The 21,421-nt window shown below is 38.3% G+C and overlaps 1 protein-coding gene, 1 long non-coding RNA gene and 1 pseudogene across 4 annotated transcripts in view; all 3 read left to right on the forward strand.

The window, feature by feature from the left end:
* SMARCAD1 (SWI/SNF-related, matrix-associated actin-dependent regulator of chromatin, subfamily a, containing DEAD/H box 1) overlaps positions 1-21,421 on the forward strand; it is an 83,969-nt gene that overhangs the window by 4,589 nt on the left and 57,959 nt on the right. For all 3 annotated transcript variants that reach the window (XM_015138805.3, XM_015138806.3, XM_015138808.3), the window contains exon 3: positions 14,448-14,625. In XM_015138805.3, coding sequence (XP_014994291.1) covers positions 14,448-14,625 — 178 coding nt within the window. The remainder of the gene's footprint in view (positions 1-14,447; positions 14,626-21,421) is intronic.
* On the forward strand, positions 821-2,882 carry LOC144340811 (uncharacterized). The gene is made up of 3 exons (XR_013417236.1): positions 821-913; positions 1,441-1,530; positions 2,756-2,882. It is a non-coding gene; the product is annotated as an uncharacterized LOC144340811 (long non-coding RNA).
* LOC106998416 (adenosine 5'-monophosphoramidase HINT1 pseudogene) lies at positions 9,764-11,850 on the forward strand (annotated as a pseudogene).

The following is a 21,421-nucleotide window of genomic DNA, read 5'->3' on the forward strand; positions in this document are numbered from 1 at the left end:
AGTCTCGGCTCGCTGCAACCTCCACCTCCTGGGTTCAAGTGATTCTCATGCCTCAGCTTCCCGAGGAGCTGGGACTACAGGTGCCTGCTACTATGCCCAGCTAATTAGTGTATTTTTTGTAGAGATGGGGTTTCACTGTTGGCCAGGCTAGTGTCAAACTCCTGACCTCCAGCGATCCATGTGCCTTGGCCTCCCAAAGTGCTAGGATTATAGGCATGAGCCACCACGCCTAGCCCTATACGTATTTATTTATTATTATTTTTTTTGAGATGGAGTCTTGCGCTGTTGCCCAGGCTGGAGTGCAGTGGCACGATCTTGGCTCACTGCAACCTCCGCCTCCTGGGTTCAAACAATTCTCCTGCCTCAGCCTCCCGAATAGCTGTGACTACAGTTGTGCACCACCACACCCGGCTAATTTTTGTATTTTTAGTAGAGACAGGGTTTCACCATGTTAGCCAGGCTAGTCTCGAGCTCCTGACCTCAGGCAGTCTGCCTCCTCGCCCTCCCAAAGTGCTGGGATTACAGGCGTGAGCCACCACGCCCATATTTTTAAATACGACCTTAAAATAGTCCCTTTAGCCATCAAGCATTCTTTGGCCATGTTTGCTTGAAGCTTCTTTTGGTACAGGACATCCTCTCTAATGCCCCTCTAAATCCCCACCAGCCTTTGGATTTGAGGGCATACACTTAACCTCTGCCCCCTGATTTATTTTACTCTTCTCGGTGCCCAAAGTTGTCAATGATTGTTATTTACACATTATTTCTCCTTTTTTTCTTTGACTTTTGGGAGTACAGTGAGTTTGGAGGGATTGAAATAATGGCAGGTGAAAGGGAAGAGAGATCCTACTATATTTTATGAATAAAGAATAAAAATGAGTGAAGCCTGATCCTCCAAGAGCACCAGGAGAAAATGGTATGTAAATACATAGTTAAAATAGTATGGTGTGATAAAACCATATAATAGGGCAAAATACTAAGCAAAGTAGAATCACTATCTCTAATTCACAAATGATTAAATTATCTATTCTTCAGGGGAGGATCACAAAAAGTCGCAGAGATACGACTTTTGGAGTGGACTCTAAATAATGAAATCATTGTTTACTGGGGGAACAAATGACGAGAGAGTTGGAAATATATGTTGCCTCGAAGAGTCTAATATGTGTATGGAGGGTCAGGGGGGATTATAGTACAGGAGGTTTTAGACAATATAGATGAAACCGAAAAGATAGAAATGTAAACTGTTGGGTTGTGAGGGGCCTTTATATCCTGTATCAGGGAAGATATATCTTATTCGGTACACATCATAGAGCATTTCGTTATGGAAAGGTTATTAGTGAAGCTGTTGTATTAATTGAAGTCTCAATGTAGGGAAATGATTATAGAGATGACAGAGGAGGCAACTGAGGGGAGTTGTAAATGATATGCATTTGATGATATTAGGTGATCAGTTGAATGTGGAGGATTTACAGATAACTCAAATGTTCCTTGCTTGGACAGCTGGAGGATTGACACCATGGACTGAAATAAGAGGTGAGTTTAGGAGAAAGATACTAAAAAGTATGCTGTGTTTGCATTATCCATCCTGTTTTAGTACCGAGGTAGTGGATGGTTGAATATTAGAGTTTAGAGCTCAGAGAGTGGTCTAAACCTTAGAAGTCAACTTGGGACTCATCGTTATGGTAGTTAACAAAAAATGTCCTAAGCAGAGTGTACAATAAAAAACATCATTTGACAATGAGCAAAGGCAGGAAAACTGATGAAAAATTTGGAGGATAACTAGAATAGTCATAGAAAATGATAGTGTCCTGGATACCTAAATACCTAGTTTGGTATTTAGTTGTCCAGTAACAAATCCTGTAGAGAAGTCAAGTTGAGTGGGGCCTGATCAGTGACCAGTTTCCTTGGAAATTAAAAGCGTTTAACAGTTTCAGTAGAATGGGTGATGAGATAGAGATTATTCATTCAGGAAGAGAGAAATAGGTAACTTGATTGGGAAGCAGCGTCAGGAAAAGATGTTTCAGGATTATTGAAAATTGAGTGTTTTTTTGTTTGGCTTTGTTTTGTTTTTGAGCCAGAGTGTCGCTCGTTTCCTTCCTTTTTAAGACGGAATAATATTTCACTGTTTGCCATAGACAAATTTTACATTTTTATGCGGTCAGCTTGTTCATCCTTTCCTGTAAGTCTTCTGCATTCCGCATTACCACACTATAAATATACTCCAGTTGCCCAGGCTGGAGTGGCAGTGGCAGGATCTCGGCTCACTGCAATCTCCGCCTCCCATGTTCATGCCATTCTTCTGCCTCAGCCTCCCAAGAAGCTGGGACTACAGGCGTCCGCCACCACACCTGGCTAATTTTTGTTTTTTGTATTTTTAGTAGAAACCCAGTTTCACCATGTTAGCCAGGATGGGTCTCAATCTCCTGACCTTGTGATCCGCCCACCTCGGCCTCCTAAAGTGCTGGCATTACAGGCATGAGCCACTGCATCTGGCTGAGCGTATTTATTAACCAAGAGCAAGAAGCTAGTGGAAAGGGAAGGACTGAGGGAGGGAGGTATCTGAAGAGAGGCATCAAGTGATGGGAACTGAAGAACAGTTGGGCTGTTTAACTGTGCAAAAGAATAAAGACATATTTTACTTGGGGGGGATAATTGAAGGAGATCAAAATAGATGGGTTCATAGATTATTGTGGCGTTGGAGGAATGGAGGAAAGTTTTAGCGTATGTTTGATGAATTTATTTTTTTTTGCTGAAATAGATTTAGTCCTCTAGCGTGGTTGCCTCTTCAAGGTGATTGTCCTACTGAAAGTAGCGCTTGTTGGTAAGTGAGAGACATTTTTAAAACTATACCAGTCGTCAAAAGGATTTGTTGAGAGTATTGCTCTGCCACATACAGATTGTATGATCGTGAGTAAAAAGTCAACTGTGTTTGGATCTTACTCTCTCTTCCTGGCTATGCTTAGTTTTCTGTATTCCTTGCCCACATTAAAATGGTTATTATCCTTTGAATGATGAAACTGAATGTATCATTTTAGCTCATAATTCCATGACCATTGCGCAATACTCAGTCTTTTTGTGTGGTATCTGTGACCAAAATGTGAATCATCGTTAAACCTGTAGATAGTCATTCTGGTTTCTTAATGTCTGTTAATGTTAATTGAAAAGCAATACTTGGTTAAAGGGTTAGTGCTGAATTGTTGTAACAGAAAGTACAATAAGTACTCAAACATAAGTAGAAATCTTAAGTGCATTTTAAATGTACATTTATTTGGCTGGGCACAGTGGCTCATACCTATAGAGTCCCATACTTTGGGAGACCAAGGTGGGAGGATTGCTTGAGACCATGAGTTCAAGACCAGCCTGGGCAACGTAGTGAGACCCTGTCTCTACAAAAAATGAAAAAATTAGCCAGGCATGGTGGTGTGCACCTGTAGTCCTAACCCCTCGGGAGGCTGAGACAGGAGAATTGCTTGAGCCCAGGAATTTGAGGTTATAGTGAGCTATGATCACTACACTGCATTCCAGCCTGGGCGACACAGTGAGATTCCAAAATCTCCCAAAAAGGGGGGCTGGTGGGGGCAGGGGGATATAAGTATTATTTTAGTCATTGCCACTTCACCCTACACAAAAATTTCACTGGTTTGTATCAGACTACATCTTGGTTTTCTGATGTCTGCTTTTTCATACCTGTTTAAAATATTGCAAAACTTTATTATCTTTAATAGGCAGAAGTATGTTATTGTTGCTTTTTCTTTATTTTTAAAGTTAAGTATGTTTTCATAAATTTACTGGCCATTTGGATTTTTTGTGTTTCTTTATGCTTTTCTGTTTTTCTAATAAATGTCTCTTTCTGATAAATCATTTGTAAGTATTTTTTAAATTCCATGTGTCTTAGTCTGTTTGAGCTGCTGTGACTACCATGGACTGGGTAGCTTATAAACAGTAGAAATCTACTCTGACAGCTTTGGAGGCTGGGAAGTCCAAAATCAAGGTGCTGCAAGATTAGGTATCTGAGGGCCATATTCCTAGACCACGATCTTTTTGCTGTAACCCCATGTGGCTGAATGAGTGAGGGGTCTCTTGGGCCTCTTTTATAAGGGCACTAATCCCATTCATGAGTACTCTGCCCCCATCACCTAATGGCCCTTCCTCCTTCCAGCAAATGTCACCCACTAATACCATTACCATAGTGGTTAAGATTTCAACATACCGTTTTGGGGAGTGGGGCACAAACAGACCATAGCACCCCCTTTGTTGTTTGCCATAGAAAAATTTTACACTTTTACTCGGTCAGCTTGTTCTTCCTTTCCTCTAAGTCTTCTGCATTCCCCATTGCCACACTATAAATATACTCATTCATATTTTCCTCTAGTATGTGTGTTAATTTTAAAAATTGTGATAAAATACACATAAGAAAATTTACTGTCTCAGCTGTTTTTAAGTGTACAGTTCAGTACATTCAGTTCAATACATATACATTGTCATGCAGCCATTCTCCAGAACTCTTTTCATCTTGTGAAACTGAAACTCTATACGCATTGAGCAACTACTCCCCATTTCTGGATTCCTCCAGCCCTTGGCAGCCACCGTTTACGTCGTCTTTTTATGAATTTGACTATTCTAAGTATCTCATTAAAGTGGAATCATCACTTAGCATAACATCCCCAGGATCCATCCGTGTTGTAGCATATTTCAGAATTTCCTTCCTTTTTAAGACGGAATAATATTTCACTGTGTGTATATACACATTTTGTTTGTCCATTCATCCATCAGTGCACACTTGGATTGCTTCCACATCTTGGCTGTTGTGAATTGTATTGCAGTGAACATGAATGTGTAAATATCTCTTTGAAACCCTGCTTTCAGTTCTTTTGGTTGTGTATCCGGAAATGGTATTGCTGGATCATATGGTAATTCTATTTTTAATTTTTTGCATAACCTCCATACTGTTTTCCATAGTTGCTCCACCATTTTACATTTCTGCCAATGGTGTAGTGGGTTCCAGTTTCTCCACATCCTCTCCAAACTTGTTATTTTCTGTGTTTTTGATAATAGCTAACATAATGGGCATGAAAAGTTATCTCACTGTGGGTTTTGTGTTGAATTTTAACTTTAAATCTCATCTGAATTTTATTTCATTATAGGGACTAGAGAAAAGATGATACTGTTTTCTCGTTTGTTCGTTATTCACCAGTTACTAGTCAGTTTTTCATTTATTGAAAAATCCTTTTTCTTGCATTAAATCGTCATCATTATAGTCTAAAATTCCCATGTCTGTTTGCATCTTTGGGTCTGTTAATCTGTTCCTCTAATCTTAATTTACCAGATTATTTTAATTTTTATGGTATTATATATTTGATGTATCTTAGATTTTGATGTGTTTTTGTTGTTGTCGTTGTTTTCTCTTTGACCTGAAAGTTGTTTAGAAGCAATTTTATGGGATTTTGTCCCTCTTTAAAAAATTTCCAACTGGCAGAAATTTTGCTTGCATATTTTTGTTAACATTTACTTCTAATTTCACTGTTTAGTGACCAGAGAATGTGGTCTGTAGTATTTCTTCTTTGGGGGAAATCAGATTTTCTTTGTGGCCTAATATTAATTTCTGTAAAAATTCAAGGGTGCTTGGAAAGAAGACGTAATCTAAGTACAGATTTAATTATATGTCAAATAATAGATGAGTTTTATTATATCTTTGGTTTTCAAACTGTGGATCATTAACATTTATTGTGTCATAAGATCAATTTCTTGGGTCCTGACTAAATATGTATAACTACAATTTTTAATGGAGTAGAACAAACAGAAAATTACCAAAGTGTATTGCTTATAGTAAGAGCTTCTCACATTTTCTTTCAGTTACACTTGCAAATCTAACAATCTGTGTGCTTAGGATCATAATCTGAAATATGTCCCTTACAGTGGGTTTCAGTGAAAAATGTTTGAAAAACACTGTTCTATATCTTGTTTATTTTTGTGCTCTTGCTTTATTAAGAGCATGGAGAAAAGTTAATGCCTCGTATTTGTCTCTTGACTCTTTGCCTTATATATCCTGCAATGTTTATGCATTTCGTTATTAGTATGGAGTTGAGATAACGTCAGTTATATTTTTATTGTAGGTATAAAGTCTGTTTGGGTTTTACAGTTTTACCTTGTTCAATATTAATTGCATGACTTTCTTTTCCTTTACGTTTTAATTAATTTTTTTTTTTTTTTTTTTGAGACAGAGTCTTACTCTGTCCGCCACGCTGGAGTGCAGTGGGGTGATCTCTGTCACTGCAACCCCCACCTGGGCTCAACTGATCCTCCTGCCTCAGCCTCCTGAGTAGCTGGGACCACAGGCGTGCACCATGCCCAGCTAATTTTTGTATTTTTGGTGGAGACAGGGTTTCACCATGTTACCCAGGCTGGTCTCAAACTCCTGACCTCAAGTGATCCACCTGCCTTGGCCTCCCAAAGTGTTGGGATTACCGCGTCCAGCCTCCTTTATGTTTCACCCTTTCTTTTGGCTTAAATTTGAAGTGGGATTTTTCCCTCATTTCATCTTAGAACAATGTATTAGAAACTACTCTTTAATCTTATATTTAGTGTATTACTTTTCTAGAGTATTTATTAGAGAGTTTGATTCATCTTTTGTTAGGATAGTAAAGGTATTTTCCTGTCTACTATGATATGCAAATTAAGACTACAGATGTTACAGTCTATTGTTTTGGTAATAACTCTTTTGAGACGGTGTCTCACTCTGTCACCCAAACTGGAGTATGGTGGTAGGATCACGGCTCACTGCAACCTCTGTCTCCTGGGTTCAAGCAGTTCTCATGCCTCAGCCTCCCAGGTAGCTGGGATTACAGATGTGCGCCACCATGCCTGGCTGATTTTTGTGTTTTTAGTAGAGACAGGGTTTCACCATGTTGACCAGGCTGGTCTCGAACTCCTGACCTCAAGTGGTCTGCCCACGTCGGCCTCCCAAATTGCTGGGATTACAGGTGTGAGCCATTGTGCCTGGCCGTATTTTGATAATCTTCTAGGAGGGCAAATATATGATGTGTTTTAGTTGGTATTTGAAGGAATTGCCTTGAAAATCAATTGCCATGTAAAGGATTGAACAGGGTAGAGCAATACATGATTTGAATATCGGAAATGGCAGGGATTTATAATTCTGTAGGACAGGTGTAAAGGTTTAGATGTTTTTATTTTATTTTGGGAGATTGCCTTTGTTTATGGATTATCAAATTAATTTAAACTATTTCTGTGTGAATTCATAATCTCCCACTAGTGATTTTTTGTTTGAAGGAACCTTGATCTTGGACCATTGAAAGCGTAAAACCAGTGGCAAGCTTGAGTGCCTGTTTTATGGTAGACTTAGATACGAGAATGGGTAAAGGGTACTGGATAAACTTGGGATATAAGATTGTCTTCTTTTATGCTTACTAGTCATACCACTAGTGGGAAATTTCATTTGGAATTACTCCCTAGGGCCATGGAGTCTTCCTGCGTATGCTGATGATGTAGGTTCCCATTACCTTTGGTAATAAGAAAGTATCTTTAAAACAAGTTAGCCTTTCCTACTGTTTTTATATGAAAGAACAGGCTGTTTTCTCTCCTGTTGATTTAGGATTTTGTGTATTCTCATTGCACAAATTACGCTTATAACATAGTTACTCATGTACAGGGCTACTTCACTCCTATTTCAAAAGGGCAAGTTGAACTGTAACTTGCCATTGTTTTGCTTTAATATCTCCCACCTCTTGGTACAATGCCTTAAACACAGACCATATTCAGCATATGTCAGAATTGAATAGTAGCAGGTGTCTTTTCTTTATAACTGTTTCTGGTTTTCCCTGTTCTTTCCTCTGTTTTTGTAGTTTTCTTTTTTGCTTCCTGTCTCCTTTATGGTACTACTTAAAAGTGCTTATTTGCTTTGAATTAAAAAGCATTGCAGCAGAAATATCTTTTTAGCCATTAGCTCTTAGCTATTTTGCTATTGCTTACTTCTAAAAATAGTTCAAATAAACAAATCTTGTGTTCAGCACTATTCTAATTCTGATTATTGACTATATCAGTAAGTTGATATATTATAAACAGCTTTTAATGTATCCCATCAGTTTCCTTTTTTTATTTATTTATTTTTATTTTTATATTTTTGAGACGGAGTCTTGCTCTATTGCCCAGGCTGGAGTGCAGTGGCGTGATCTCAGCTCGCTGCAGCCTCCGTCTCCCAGGTTGAAGCAATTCTCCCACCTCAGCCTCCCGAGTAGCTGGGGCTACAGGCGTGTGCCACCACACCTGGCTAATTTTTGTATTTTTAGTAGAGACAGGGTTTCACCATGTTGGCCAGATTGCTCTTGAACTCCTGACCTCAAGTGATTTGCCCGTCTTGACCTCCCAAAGTGCTGGGATTACAGGCATGAGCCACTGCACCCGGCCCTCATCAGTTTTCAGAGTGTGGTCTGAACTTTTCAGTGTTCCCTGAGGCCTTCTGAGGGTGTCCACAAGGTCAAAATTACTGTCATAATAATATTAAGACACTGCTGCACTCATGGTGCAGAAGCAATCACAGGTAAAATTACTGGTGCCTTAGCACCATGGATCAAGGCGAGGCTCTAGACTGTTCTAGTAGTCAGTTTTTCTTAAAATTGTGTAAATGCTGGTTTCACTTAAAGAGTCTTGATGAAGCAGTAAAAATTAGTAATTTTTTAAAAATCTCAACTTAAGAGATGTCTTTTTAGTATTTTGTGAAACAAAATGTGAAGTACACGTTACTGTATACTGTATAGCAGTGATCTCAAGGGAAGGCATTTGAGCAGTTGCTTTGCACTAACCAGTCACTTTTCTTTCCCAGAACACTGATTCACAAAGTATAGTTATACAAACCTAGGAATTTGGCAGATGTTTTCTCAAAATGAACAAAGTGGTACAAAGAAAACAACACAGTATGTATTGCCAGTGATAAAACCCCAGTTTTCAAAGGAAAGTTTGAATTTTGGAAAACTAGTGTCCACAGCTGTGAGTTTGACAGCTTCCAGATACTTAGACATTTCTGATAAGATCAATGGTGATATTAACCAAAGTAATTTTTTAATATAATATCATGAAATATGTCAACATTTGGAAAATGGAAGATGTGTATTACTCAGTGAACCAGTATTTTCCAAATGACCAAAGCACAGTGTTGGGAAATAATACATGGTTAACGGTTTTAATGTAGTAGAATGCAAAATGTTTTTTCTTATGGTTCCTGATTCCACATTGCAACTAACTCTAAGAAGTTACCACTTGTCAAGTTTGGGTTTAGTATCAAAGAAAAATATTCACAATAATCTAAAAAGGCTATGAAAGTACCCTTCCCTTCTCCAACTACTTTGTGAGGCATATTTTTTTCATAAAATGAAATGAAAATAATGTATTGCAACAGATTAAAGGTAGAAACAGATATGAGAATCCAACCATCTTGTATTAAACCTGAGATTTTGACAAATATAAAATAGTGTCACTCATCTGACTAAATAAATTACTTGTGGTGGGGATATATAGTTTTCATGAAGATATTGTAGGGGAGCCAGAGATCACTTCCAATTCCCCTTTAGCTCTTATGTGGGCTCTTTTGGCTGAATCTAGAAACCAGATCAATACCAGGAAGACTACAAAAGAAAAGCATACCATTTTATTAGGTTTATATGTACATGGAGATCTACCCGAGAGAAATCAGAAGAACTGACCAAAACAAATGCTTTTTTACTTTTTAGACAAAGAACAATAAATTTGAGAAGAAATGATAGGCCAAAGGGGATCTGGCAATGGGCAGCAAACTTTTAGGGGAGTCACTAGGAGACATGGGGGGTGTAAAACTGGTGGAAGGTAAGTGTTACTTTGGTAAATATATTTAATCAGGTCTGTTGCAACCCCGAATTCTCAGTCAGTGGTGATAAGGGCTATAGTTTCACCTTGGTACAGGGAGGGTACCCCTCCCAGAGGAGCCTCCTTGACTTGCTGCATGCAAGAAGAGACGAGTCAGCTACCCATTTCTGCAACTACAATTTCTCAGGTGTTGTCAATTCATATCAATGGTTGGGCATATTTCAAAATGACATCTTTCATGACTTCAATATATTATGTTAATATGTGAAATGTTTGGTTTTAGATAAATAAATATTTAAACATTCACTTTTAATTTTATTTTCAAGTATGGTAAGTATCAGAAATACAACTGACTTAAGGAAAAACTCTTTGGGACTTAGAGTACGAAGGGGTTCTGAGTTGAAGAAATGTTGTATCATAGCTTTCCCTCACCGCCCCCACCCCCATTATACTATTTCCTCTGTTAATCACTTGCCAAGCAGGCTGTGAGGATGCCACTTGGTTCAGTACAGTCTACATGTTTAATGTATATATTTTGAGACTATATTATTACATATCTGATAAGTGCTAAGTAGTTAAATACATAATGGGAAGTAAGCCAAATTTTATTTTTTTTCCGTATTCTTTTTCTGTTCTGTTAACTAAGCATATTAAAGGTTAATTTTAAAAATGGGGGCTGGGCATGGTGGCTCACGCCTGTAATCCCAACATTTCAGGAGGCTGAGGTGGGCGGATCACCTGATGTCAGGAGTTTGACACTAGCCTGGCAAACATGGTGAAACCCTGTCTCTACAAAAAACACAAAAATGAGCCGGGTGTGGTGGCAGGCACCTGTAATCCCAGCTACTAGGGAGGCCGAAGCAGGAGAATCACTTGAACTCAGGAGGCAGAGATTGCAGTGAGCTGCGATCGTGCCACTGCATTCCAGCCTGGGCGACAGAGCAAGACTCCATCTCAAAAAAAAATAAAATAAAAATGTGTATGTCTTCACCATGTATTTTGTACTACAGTCTGTGTAAGGGAGAAAAACAAAGAAAAGGTCAATAAAAAATCATGTTCAGAATGTTCTAGTTCTCCTAATCCTCACTAATAAAATATTAGGCCCCCCCCCCCACAGGTGAAAAGATTATTCTTCATTTTTGGTCTGCAGTCCAATGCTCCACTCCCTCCTGTCTTCATTTTTAATGAAGAGGACGTGATGGCTCACATCTGTAATCCCAGCACTTTGGGAGGCTGAGGTGGGTGGATCACAAGGTCAGGAGTTTGATACCAGCCTGGCAAATATGATGAAACTCCATCTCTCCTAAAAATACAAAAATTAGTTGGGTGTGGCGGCGGGCGCCGGTAGTCCCAGCCACTCAGGAGGCTGAGGCAGAAGAATCACTTGAGCCCAGGAGGTGGAGGTTGCAATGAGCTGAGATCACGCCACTGCAGTCTAGCCTGGACGACAGAGCGAGACTCTGTCTTAAAAATAAATAACCTTTCGAGCCTCCACCCTGGCCGCTGCGCGTTAGAGAGGCCAAGACGGCCGATGAGATTGCCAAGGCTCAGCCTGGTGGCGACACAATCTTCGGGAAGATCATGCGCAAGGAAATACCAGACAAAATCATTTTTGAGGATGACTGGTGCCTGCTTTCCACAATGTTTCCCCTCAAGCACCAACACATTTTCTGGTGATACCCCAGAAACATATATCCCAGATTTCTGCAGCAGAAGATGATGATGAAAGTCTTGGACACTTAATGATTGTTGGCAAGAAATGTGCTGCTGATCTGGGCCTCAGGGGTTATCGAATGGTGGTGAATGAAGGTTCAGTTGGTGGACAGTCTATCACATTCATCTCCGTGTTCTTGGAGGTCGGCAGATGCATTGGCTTGGTTAAGCACGTTTTGGGGATAATTTTCCCTTCTCGAGGCAATAATGAAGTTAGGCAAGTTGCAGTGTGTTAAGTAACACACTTATTTTTGCCTGTGTATGGAGCGATTCAAGAAATAACTTTAAAACAGCATACATAATAAAAGACATTGTTGCATGGCTAAATAAATAAAAAAGAGAGTTTTTAAGGAAAACTGGACAATTCATTTTCTCGTTGCCTTTTTTTTTTTTTTTTTTAGACAGAGTTAAGCTCTTGTTGTCCAGGCTGGAGTGCAATGCTGCCATCCTGGCTCACTGCAGTCTCTGCCTCCCGGGTTCAGGTGATTCTCCTGCTTCAGCCTCCCAAGTAGCTGGAACTGCAGACGCACACCACCACTCCCGGCTAATTTTTTTTTTTTTTTTTAAGTGGAGACGAGGTTTCACCACCTTGGCCGGGTTGATCTTGAACTCCTGACCTCAGGTGATCCACCCACCTCGGCCTCCTAAAGTGCTGGGATTACAGGCGTGAGCCACCACACCCGGCCTCTCATAGCCTTTCTGAAGTGTCAGAAGGTAGGACTTTATTAAGTGTTCAATTGACATGCATTAGCTTTAGTTCCCATTTTTGATAGTTATATGTATTTTTAGATTTGTGATTATCAGGAACACTTTGTAAAATCAGAGTCTAAAGTACCTCTATACTTACTGTATAGGAGTTTGGACTGTAATTTTGTTACTTTGTACGTGATGATTATATGTAGGTTTCTTCATGTTTATCGCAATTAACATGGCTGTGACTTATTCCAATACAGAGTTGTTTGCTCAACTTGCATGCAATGTTTATAAAATTGTTCCTTTGGGAAAAAGTATGATTTGCTTTTTGCTATTGTTCCTAGGACTTCTTTGTAGGAAATAGAGAAATGTTTGTGTTTTGGTTTTCTCCAGGGCAAATAGTAGTTGTGTAGTACTTGGTTATTGTTACAGGTTGAGTATCCCTTATCTGAAGTTCTTGGGACCAGAAATGTTTCTCATTTTAGGTTTTGGAATATTTGCGTATACATAATGAGATTGGGAATGGAACCCAAGTCTAAACACAACTGATCTGTATTTCACATACACCAAGTTTGTGCATGAAACGAAGTTTTTACAGCATTTTTGATTATATGAGATCAGATGTGGAATTTTCCACTCTTAGAGTCATGTCAGTTCTCAAAAGATTTCAGATTTTAGAACATTTTTTATTTCGGGTTTTTGGATCAGAATGTTCAATCTGTATTTACAGATATGGCTCGTGAGCCTCAGTAATGATCATTATAATTTAGTGTTACAATTTAATGGAGGTGACTAAGAGTTTTAGGGTATAACAGTTCAGACTTTTGGACTTGGATTTCAGATCTGCTTTCTCCTGTATGACTTTGGGCAAGTTGCTTTTTCTCTCAGGGTTTATTTCTCTCATGAGGGATATGTGTCCCTCATGATTATTGTAAGGATTAAATGTTTGTTATATTTGAAGATTTGATAATAACCTACGAGAGAGTTAATGACAGCTATCATTTTTAACCTTTGCACTAAAAGATTCAACTGGTTATTGCTTTTTAAAATTAATTTCCCAGACTAGGCACTATGTTAACTTTAATATGACTCCCTTCAATCTGATCCTTTCCTCCTAAAATATGTAAGGGTAAATGGTGGTTTTATTGGGAAAAGGGAAAGTAATATTGGAATTCACCCCTTGGAGAGAAGAGATCTTGGTGTAATACTTTATTGACCTGTTTTGAACAGACAGATGATACCAGTCACACTAGTCTTCTAGAACTTCCATAACAAAATGCTACAGATTCGGCGACTTAAATTTATTTTTCACAATTCTGGAGCTTAGAAGTCCAAGATCAACTTGGCATGTGTTTTCTTCTTAGGATTCTTGGCTTGTAAAGTGATCCCTTGCCTGCCTTGTCTTCAAATGGCCTTTCCTTCTTTTGCATCCCTGGTGTATCTCCCTTTTCTTAAAAGGACAGCAATCATATTGGACTCAAGAGCTCATCCTATAGGCCTCATTTTAACGTAATCCTTTTGAGGGTCCAATCTCCAAATACAGTCACAAAGAATAGGGCCCACATGACCTCAATTAAACCTTAATTACCGTTTTAGAGGCCTTATCTCCAAATACAGTTACATTTTGAGGTATGGTGATTGGGACTTATGAATGATGGGGAGGAGTACACAGTTCAGCCCCTACACCACGTAAACATAAGAGCTAATGTTTATGGGATGCTGGCTATGTGCCAATATCTGAACTAAATGCTTTGCATATATAATCTGATTTTATATGCATATTAACTTTGTGATTATTAGTATCTGTTTTACAGAGGAGGAAATCAAGGCTTAGAGAAATTAATAACATGAAGAGCTGGGATTGAAATCTTTTGGGCTATGGTGTTCATGCTGTCTCAAGCAAAACCTAAGTGCTACAAAAGCACAAGAGAAAAGGATTAGAATATGAAACACAAACCTATGTTTATTTTGCAATTTCCAGTGAAGTCTTGTTAGTAAACAACCTGTGAAATAGAAAATTTAACACCAGCCCTGGTTGGCGATTAAGTTTTTTCTTTAAAAGGTGGTGGGAATTTTGGTTTTTAGATTGGAAACAATGAATGAAATTTGAGATTTTAGCACATGATTGTAATTAACAACAGATTTGTTTTCCAGTTGCTCAAAACGTTTTTCTCCTTTTTATTCTCTTGCAGAAGATTCTAGTGTTCCAGAAACTCCAGATAATGAGAGAAAAGCAAGTATATCATATTTCAAAAATCAAAGAGGAATACAGTATATTGATTTGTCTTCTGATAGTGAAGATGTCATTTCCCCAAATTGCTCCAATACAGTTCAAGAGAAAGCATTCAGCAAAGATACAGTGATTATTGTGTAAGCCGATTAATAGATTTATTATATTTGCATGTGTACGAGATTTTCCAAGGAAAACCCTACCTAATTTGAGATATTTTGGTGACTTCCCTTTTTTTTTTTTTTTTTGCCCTACCTGCCTTTCTTGGCCACATCTTGGTTATTTTCTCTAACTTATAGACATGGAGAGGTACAATGTGTGTGTTTTCTGGATAACAGTGATTTTTTTGGCGGGGGGGTGGAGGAGTTGCGGTTAACAGTGATTTTGAGAGCAGATACTTAATTTCCTTATTATAGAAGTTTAAAAGAATAATTAGTACCTTTGATCACATATAACTGCTTTATGATTTATTCTTCAGTCCATGAATCAAATCATTTTAACATGTTTATTGGAAACACTCTGAGCTAGACACTGTTTTATGATTAGGAATATAACAGTGAACAAACCATCCCCAGCTTCCTTTCTGCCCTCACACAGCTTATATTCTAGTCAGATAGAAAAGTAATAAATAAAAGATATAGTATGTCAAAAGGTAAGTATTATGGGCAAAGGGAAGAGGAATAGGGAGCTAGGGTCAGGGAATGGTTTCTTTTTTTTTCTTTTTTTCTAGACATGGGGTCTTGCTGTGTTGACCAGGCTGCTCTCGGACTCCTGGCCTCAAGCACTCATGCCATCTCGGCCTCCTAAAGTGCTGGGATTACAGGCGTTAGACACTACACCTGGCTCGAGGGTCAGGGAATGGTTTCTAAAGAGCGTGGTCAGAAAAGCCTCAATTGAGAAGACAGTGCTTGATTAAGAAGACAGTGCCAGAACAAAGACATAAAGGGGGTGAGAAAGTGAACCATGTAGATGTAGGGGAAAGAGTATTCCAGGCATTGGGAATACCATGTTCAGTGACTGTATTATGCCTGGTGTTTTGAGGGAGGGACATGATGCAGAGTGAAGGATCTGAAGTCATATCGTAAATGATGAGATGAAGGATGGGCTTCATCACATTAGTTCCATAGGCTGTTTGGCTTTTATTCTGACTGAGATGGGAATTCCTGGGAGAATATTGAACAGAGAGGTAAAATTATCTGAGTTAGATGTTTAAAAGGTCTTAATGACTGTAAGGGAGCGGTAGTAAAAGCATAAATATTGTTGTGATAAGCCATCAAAAAATGATGGAGACTTCGATGAGGCTAGTGCCTGTGGGAGGGATAATAAGTGGTTAGATTCTGGAATATACTTTGAAGGTGAAGCAAGAGAGGATTTGTTGCTGGGGATCATGTGGATTGGGAGATAAAGGAGTCAAGGATCATCCTAAGATTTTTGGACTGAGCGTACTGGAAGGATGGAGTTACTAGGTACTGAGATAAAGGTGGCTTTCTGGTGTGGGTGGGCAAACACCTTTTGAAGGAAAGTTAGCAATTCATTCTTGAACATGCTGTGATTGGGAACACTCCTAGACATCTGAATAGAAATGTCAAGTAGGTATAATTAGGTTTGGGACATTTGAGTTCTGGGGAGAGATTACATGTGTGAATTTACTAGTTGACAGAGTATTGGTTTGCTATTTAAAGCCATATGATTAGATGAAATCAGTGTAAGGGACACTAGTACAGTATAGCTGAAGAAGGGAAGTCTGAGGCTAGGGGAACTCTGGATTTTTAGGGTCAGGGACATGAGAAGAAACTTGTAGAAGGTTCTAAGAAGGAGCAGCCATTGAGGTAAAAGGCTACACGGTCTTGTAGAAGTTAAGTGAAGATAAAGTGTTGTAAGAGCAAGAGATCAGGACTGTCTACTTCTGATAAGTTGAGGACTTCATCTTAAAATGAACTTTTCACATGAAGCTATGATAAACATGCCTCATTCTGAAATTTACTCCAAGATAAAATGTGGGAAAGATCCTGTATGGTTAACCCTGAGGAAATTTGGCACATTTTGAGAAAATTGTAGAAAAGTTGCAAAAAAGTAATGCATTATCAGCTCCCACAGTCTTTTCAGAATTACCCATTGTTAGCATTTTTCCACAATTGCATTATCACTCTCTTCGTAAACAGCAATTATTACTGAACACTTTGCCTGTAGTATTTTCTCATTTATCTCCTAAAAACAAGGTCATTCATTCATTTGCATATTAACAGTAATATTTCAAACCCAGAAATACCAGTTGACACTAGTACAATACTATTATCTTATACACATTTCATATTTCATTTTGCCAGTTATACCAATAATGTCCTTTGAGCATTGCTACTCAAAATACTGATTTATAAATGAGGAATATGTCTTAGAATGCAAATCGGGTACTGATTCCTTCACCAAGAATATCTTGCAGTGAAAAAAAAAAAAGACAACTGAAGTAAGCAATGTGCTCAGTAACGTAGTTGTTTACGTTCTGTTGCTTGTTCCTTATGTTGTCATGGACAGACTACAGTTGGAGAACTAGCAGTCAGTCCCTGGACCATATTTTCAGTAGTACTTTGTAGTAATTTTTTTTTTTTTTTACATTGGATTTAGTTTTTCATGTCTCTTTAAACTCATTTACTCTGAAACTATTTCTCAGTCTTTTTTTGTTTCTCAGGATACTGACACTTGAAGATAATAGGCCAGGCTTTTTTAGGATTTTTCTAAATTGGGTTTAACTAATGTTTATTCATGGTTAAATTTAGGTTAAGTGGAAAGGATAGTACATACTATTACCTAAATGATCTTGTGTCCTCAGTGTGTCATATCACCCTGAGGCATGTGTCAGGAGGCACATGATATCCATTTATCCCATTATTGCTGAACTTTGATGACTCAACGTGGCCCCTGCTAGGTTTTGTCTATCAAGTTACCATTTTTCCCTTTGTAATAGGTAAGTTATCTGTGGAGAGATACTTTGAGACTGGATAATAGTCCTATTCCCTAGCCAGCTTTCACTCAGTAGTTTTAGTATCTATTGATTTTTGCCTGATTAATTTATGATAATGATGGTTGCAAAATGGTGGTATACTAACCAGTGTTCTAGAACTTATACTTGACTTAAACTTGTATTTGGTAGTCTGTAAAGAAATGTTCCCTTTTCTCCCCATTTACACATTTATTTATGTGGTACAATAAATATCAAAATGAAATTATACATGTGTACTTATTCAGTGGTTTATAATTTATTACTGTTATTCTTCATTTTGGTGCTCAAATTTCTCAGTTTTGACAGATGAGGGCCCCTTCAAACAGGCTGTTGTGTTTGTGTGAGGGATTCCTATCATTTTCCTTTCTGGAAGAAGGTATTCCAGACTTGTACTTCTCCTACCTCAAGCCTGAAATTAAAATTAGCTATTTCTCCAAGTAGTTCTGGTTCTTTTTAGTAGGAAATGATACTCGGAAATCGAGAAACTTGTTTTGTGTTCTTTCTTTGCTGCTGATGAGGTAGGAATTAGTGTCATTGCCCTTTCTGCAGAAGGACCTAGGAAATACTGAGGTGTAGGGGGTTGGAGTTAGGGAGAGAGAGAAGGAAATATGTGAAACTGTGTGTGTGTGTGGTTTTTTTTAAATCATTTGTTTATAATGATACTGATAATTCTAATCTATATTTATTTGTTTGTAATGATACTGATAATTCTAATAAGTCACTACAGGGCTTTTCTTTGCCTCTCATTCTGTGTTGTCTTCTGACAGTGAGAACCCTGACTTCTACCAGTGTCAGTGTATTTACTAATCTGCTCAGTCATCAAGTATGCATAAAATAGTTTTAGAATAGCTACACCCATACTACTTGACCATTAAGCCCACTAAGTAGAGTTTAAGATTTGTTTATACGTTTTATTTTTGTCTTTAGATTGAGGGTATACAGTCAGTGCACTTGGATTATTAATTAATTAATTTAAATGTTTTGTTATTCATTTGAAATACCATTAATTAGTTTGTATTCCTTTTAGGGTTTTTTCCTTGTTCTTTTCTTTTAAATTTTACTTTCAAATTTTTAAAATATGAATAAGATTCCAAAAATCAAAACTTTACAAAGAATATACTCAAGAAAAGTATCACTCCCTCACTCTCTTTCCTATCCCTTCTCCTTTCAAACCTTAGAACTAATCAGTTTGTTTAGTTTATTCTCATACTTTCGTGTATTTTTTTCTTGTTTCTTACACAAAAGATAGCATACTACATGTGTGTATATTCATTTGTTCTTTATTTACTTAGCATTTATGTATGTATCTCCTGGAAATCATATCAGTTCTAGAAATTTTTACTATTTTTTGCAGCTCCATAGTTCTACATTGTGTGAACGTTCCTTATTTTATTCATTCATTCCCCATGTATGGGCATTTTGGTTATCAGTTTCTTAACCTCAACATTTATTGACATTTGGAGCCAGATAATTCGTTGTTGTGAGGCGCTGTCCTGTACGTTTAGGATGATTAGTTAAGTATCTCTTACATCACCCCAGCAGATGCCAGTAACATTTCCCTAGTCGAGACAATCAGAAATATCTCCAGACATTGCCATATATCCTCTTGTAGCAAAACTACCCCCCGCCAAACTTTGAGAACCCACTGATGTAGATGCTAGAAACTCTGGCAGTAGATAAAATCTCCTAGGAAGCATTCATAGACAAGAAAGAACTGAAGACAGAATCGTAGGCAGCTTCAGCAATTGAAGGTGAACAAAGGAAGAAGAGTCTGTTAACGAGATTCAGAAGGACAGACTGAAAGGTGAAAGGAAAATTAGAAGTAACGTTGCAGAATCCATGAGGTGAGGGTGGGGCCAAATATTCAAGGATATATTTGTCAACAATGTACAGGACAACAAAGGAAAACTTAGATAAGCTATGAAAAGTTTTTATTCCATTCAGCAGTTTAGAAGGCATTATTGTCCTTAGTGAGAACAGTTTCACTAAGTAGTTGTGCGAAAGAAATAAAAACAGTAAGTTTGACAACTCCATAAGAAAGCCGAGATCGCGCCACTGCACTCCAGCCTGCGGCACAGAGCAAGACTCCGTCTCAAAAAAAAAAAAAAAAAAAAGAAAGGAGGTAGAAAATCAGTCTAATAAAATCTGAAATAGAGGAGAAATGGCTTTTTCTTTTTTTTTTTTTTTTCCTGCTGTGTCCATAGTGCCTGAAAACCCTGGCACATGGAATTAATTTGAATTAATTAATGCAGTTTTGAGCAGGTTGCCGGCTGGGAAGGAACAGCTTATGAAGAGAGAGAAGATTCAGGAGCAAGATAGTAGATAGTTAAAGCAGAATCTTGTAGATGTAGAAAGGACTAGAATGCCTTAGTAGTGAGAGGGGACTTTGTCTTTAACAGGAAGGTACTTCTTTATCTTAGACTGGAAAAAAGAGCAAGTGGTCAACTCTGTTGTTTTTACAGGTTTTTTTCTTTTAAAGTTCAAGCATATAAGAACATGAAGTAGTATATAATGAACACCTGTGTACCTTCCACCTGGGTTTAACAGTTGTTTTCCATATTTGTTTATTGTGTCATCTGTTACTATTTTTAGCTGAAGTGTTTTAAATTACGAACATCCCAGCATTTCTCCCTTATTACTGGTTATGTATCTGCCATCTATCAGTGAACAATTCTTTAGTATCATTTAATTTGCACCTTATGTTCAGATTTCATGTATTTTATAGCTGATTTTTTTTAAAACCAAGACCTAAATTACATTTGGCTATTAGAGATCAACTCTTTCCTCAGAAAAAATAGGTTTTTCTTTTTCTTTCCTTTTTTTTTTTTTTTTTTTTTTAAAGACAGAGTTTTGCTCTGTTGCCCAGGCTGTAGTGCAGTGGTATGATCTCGGCTCACTGCAACCTCTGCTTCCTGGGTTCAAGCGATTCTCATGTCTCAGCCTCTCTAGTAGCTGGGATTACAAGCACCGCCACCCCGCCCAGCTAATTTTTTTAATTTTTAGTGGGTGGAGTTTCGCCATATCGGCCAGGCAAGTCTTGAATTCCGGACCTCAGGTAATCCACCCGCATCGGCCGCCCAAAGTGCTGGGATTACAGGTGTGAGCCACCGCACCCGACTGGTTTTTCTTTTTCTTCATGACATTATTTTCTATCACTTGTATTTCCTGTAGTCTGGAAGATAAATCCAAGCCATGATGATACTCATGGTCAACATCAATATTTAATACAACATGAGGCACGTGAATTTGGTAGATCAGTGAGTCTGATCACTGGGTAAGCCAGAAGAGTAAATATCTTTGGTAAGCCAGAAGAGTAAATATCTTTGAAAGTGGTTATCCAGGGCAGGAATTATAAAGGAATTTCAACCTGAATGCTTTCATTTTCTCAGTCAGCTAAGAGGCAAAGTCAAATAGGGAGCAGGGAATATAGAGAGGCATAATGAAAATTCAAAGTTGAGTACATCAGGAATGAGAAGTCTAGGTATAATAATGCAAAGGAAATACATGTGATTGTCTTCAAATTTTGAAGGACAGGCATAGTGATGAAGAGGTGTATTTGCCTCGTTACTTTAGAGCAGTTTCTCAGAGCTGATCTCAGGAAGTCAACCTAGAAGCTTTTGAAATACATACTCTGGCTAGGCGCAGTGGCTCACACCTGTTAGTCCAGCACTTTGGAAGGCCAAGGCGGGCGGATCACTTGATCCTAGGAGTTCGAGACAAGCCTGGGAAACATGGAGAAACCCTGTCTGTACAAAAAACACAAAAAAATTAGCCAGGTGTGGTGGCAAGCACCTGTGGTCCTAGCGACTCAGGAGACTGAGGTGGGAGGATTGCTAGAGCCTGGGAGGCAAATGTTGCCATGAGCCAAGATGGCACCACTGCACAACAGCCTGGGTGACAGAGAGTGGAACCTTGTCTCAAAAAAAAAAAAAGCCACA

This window comes from Macaca mulatta, chromosome 5, assembly GCF_049350105.2.
Source record: "Macaca mulatta isolate MMU2019108-1 chromosome 5, T2T-MMU8v2.0, whole genome shotgun sequence".
Taxonomy (NCBI): domain Eukaryota; kingdom Metazoa; phylum Chordata; class Mammalia; order Primates; family Cercopithecidae; genus Macaca; species Macaca mulatta.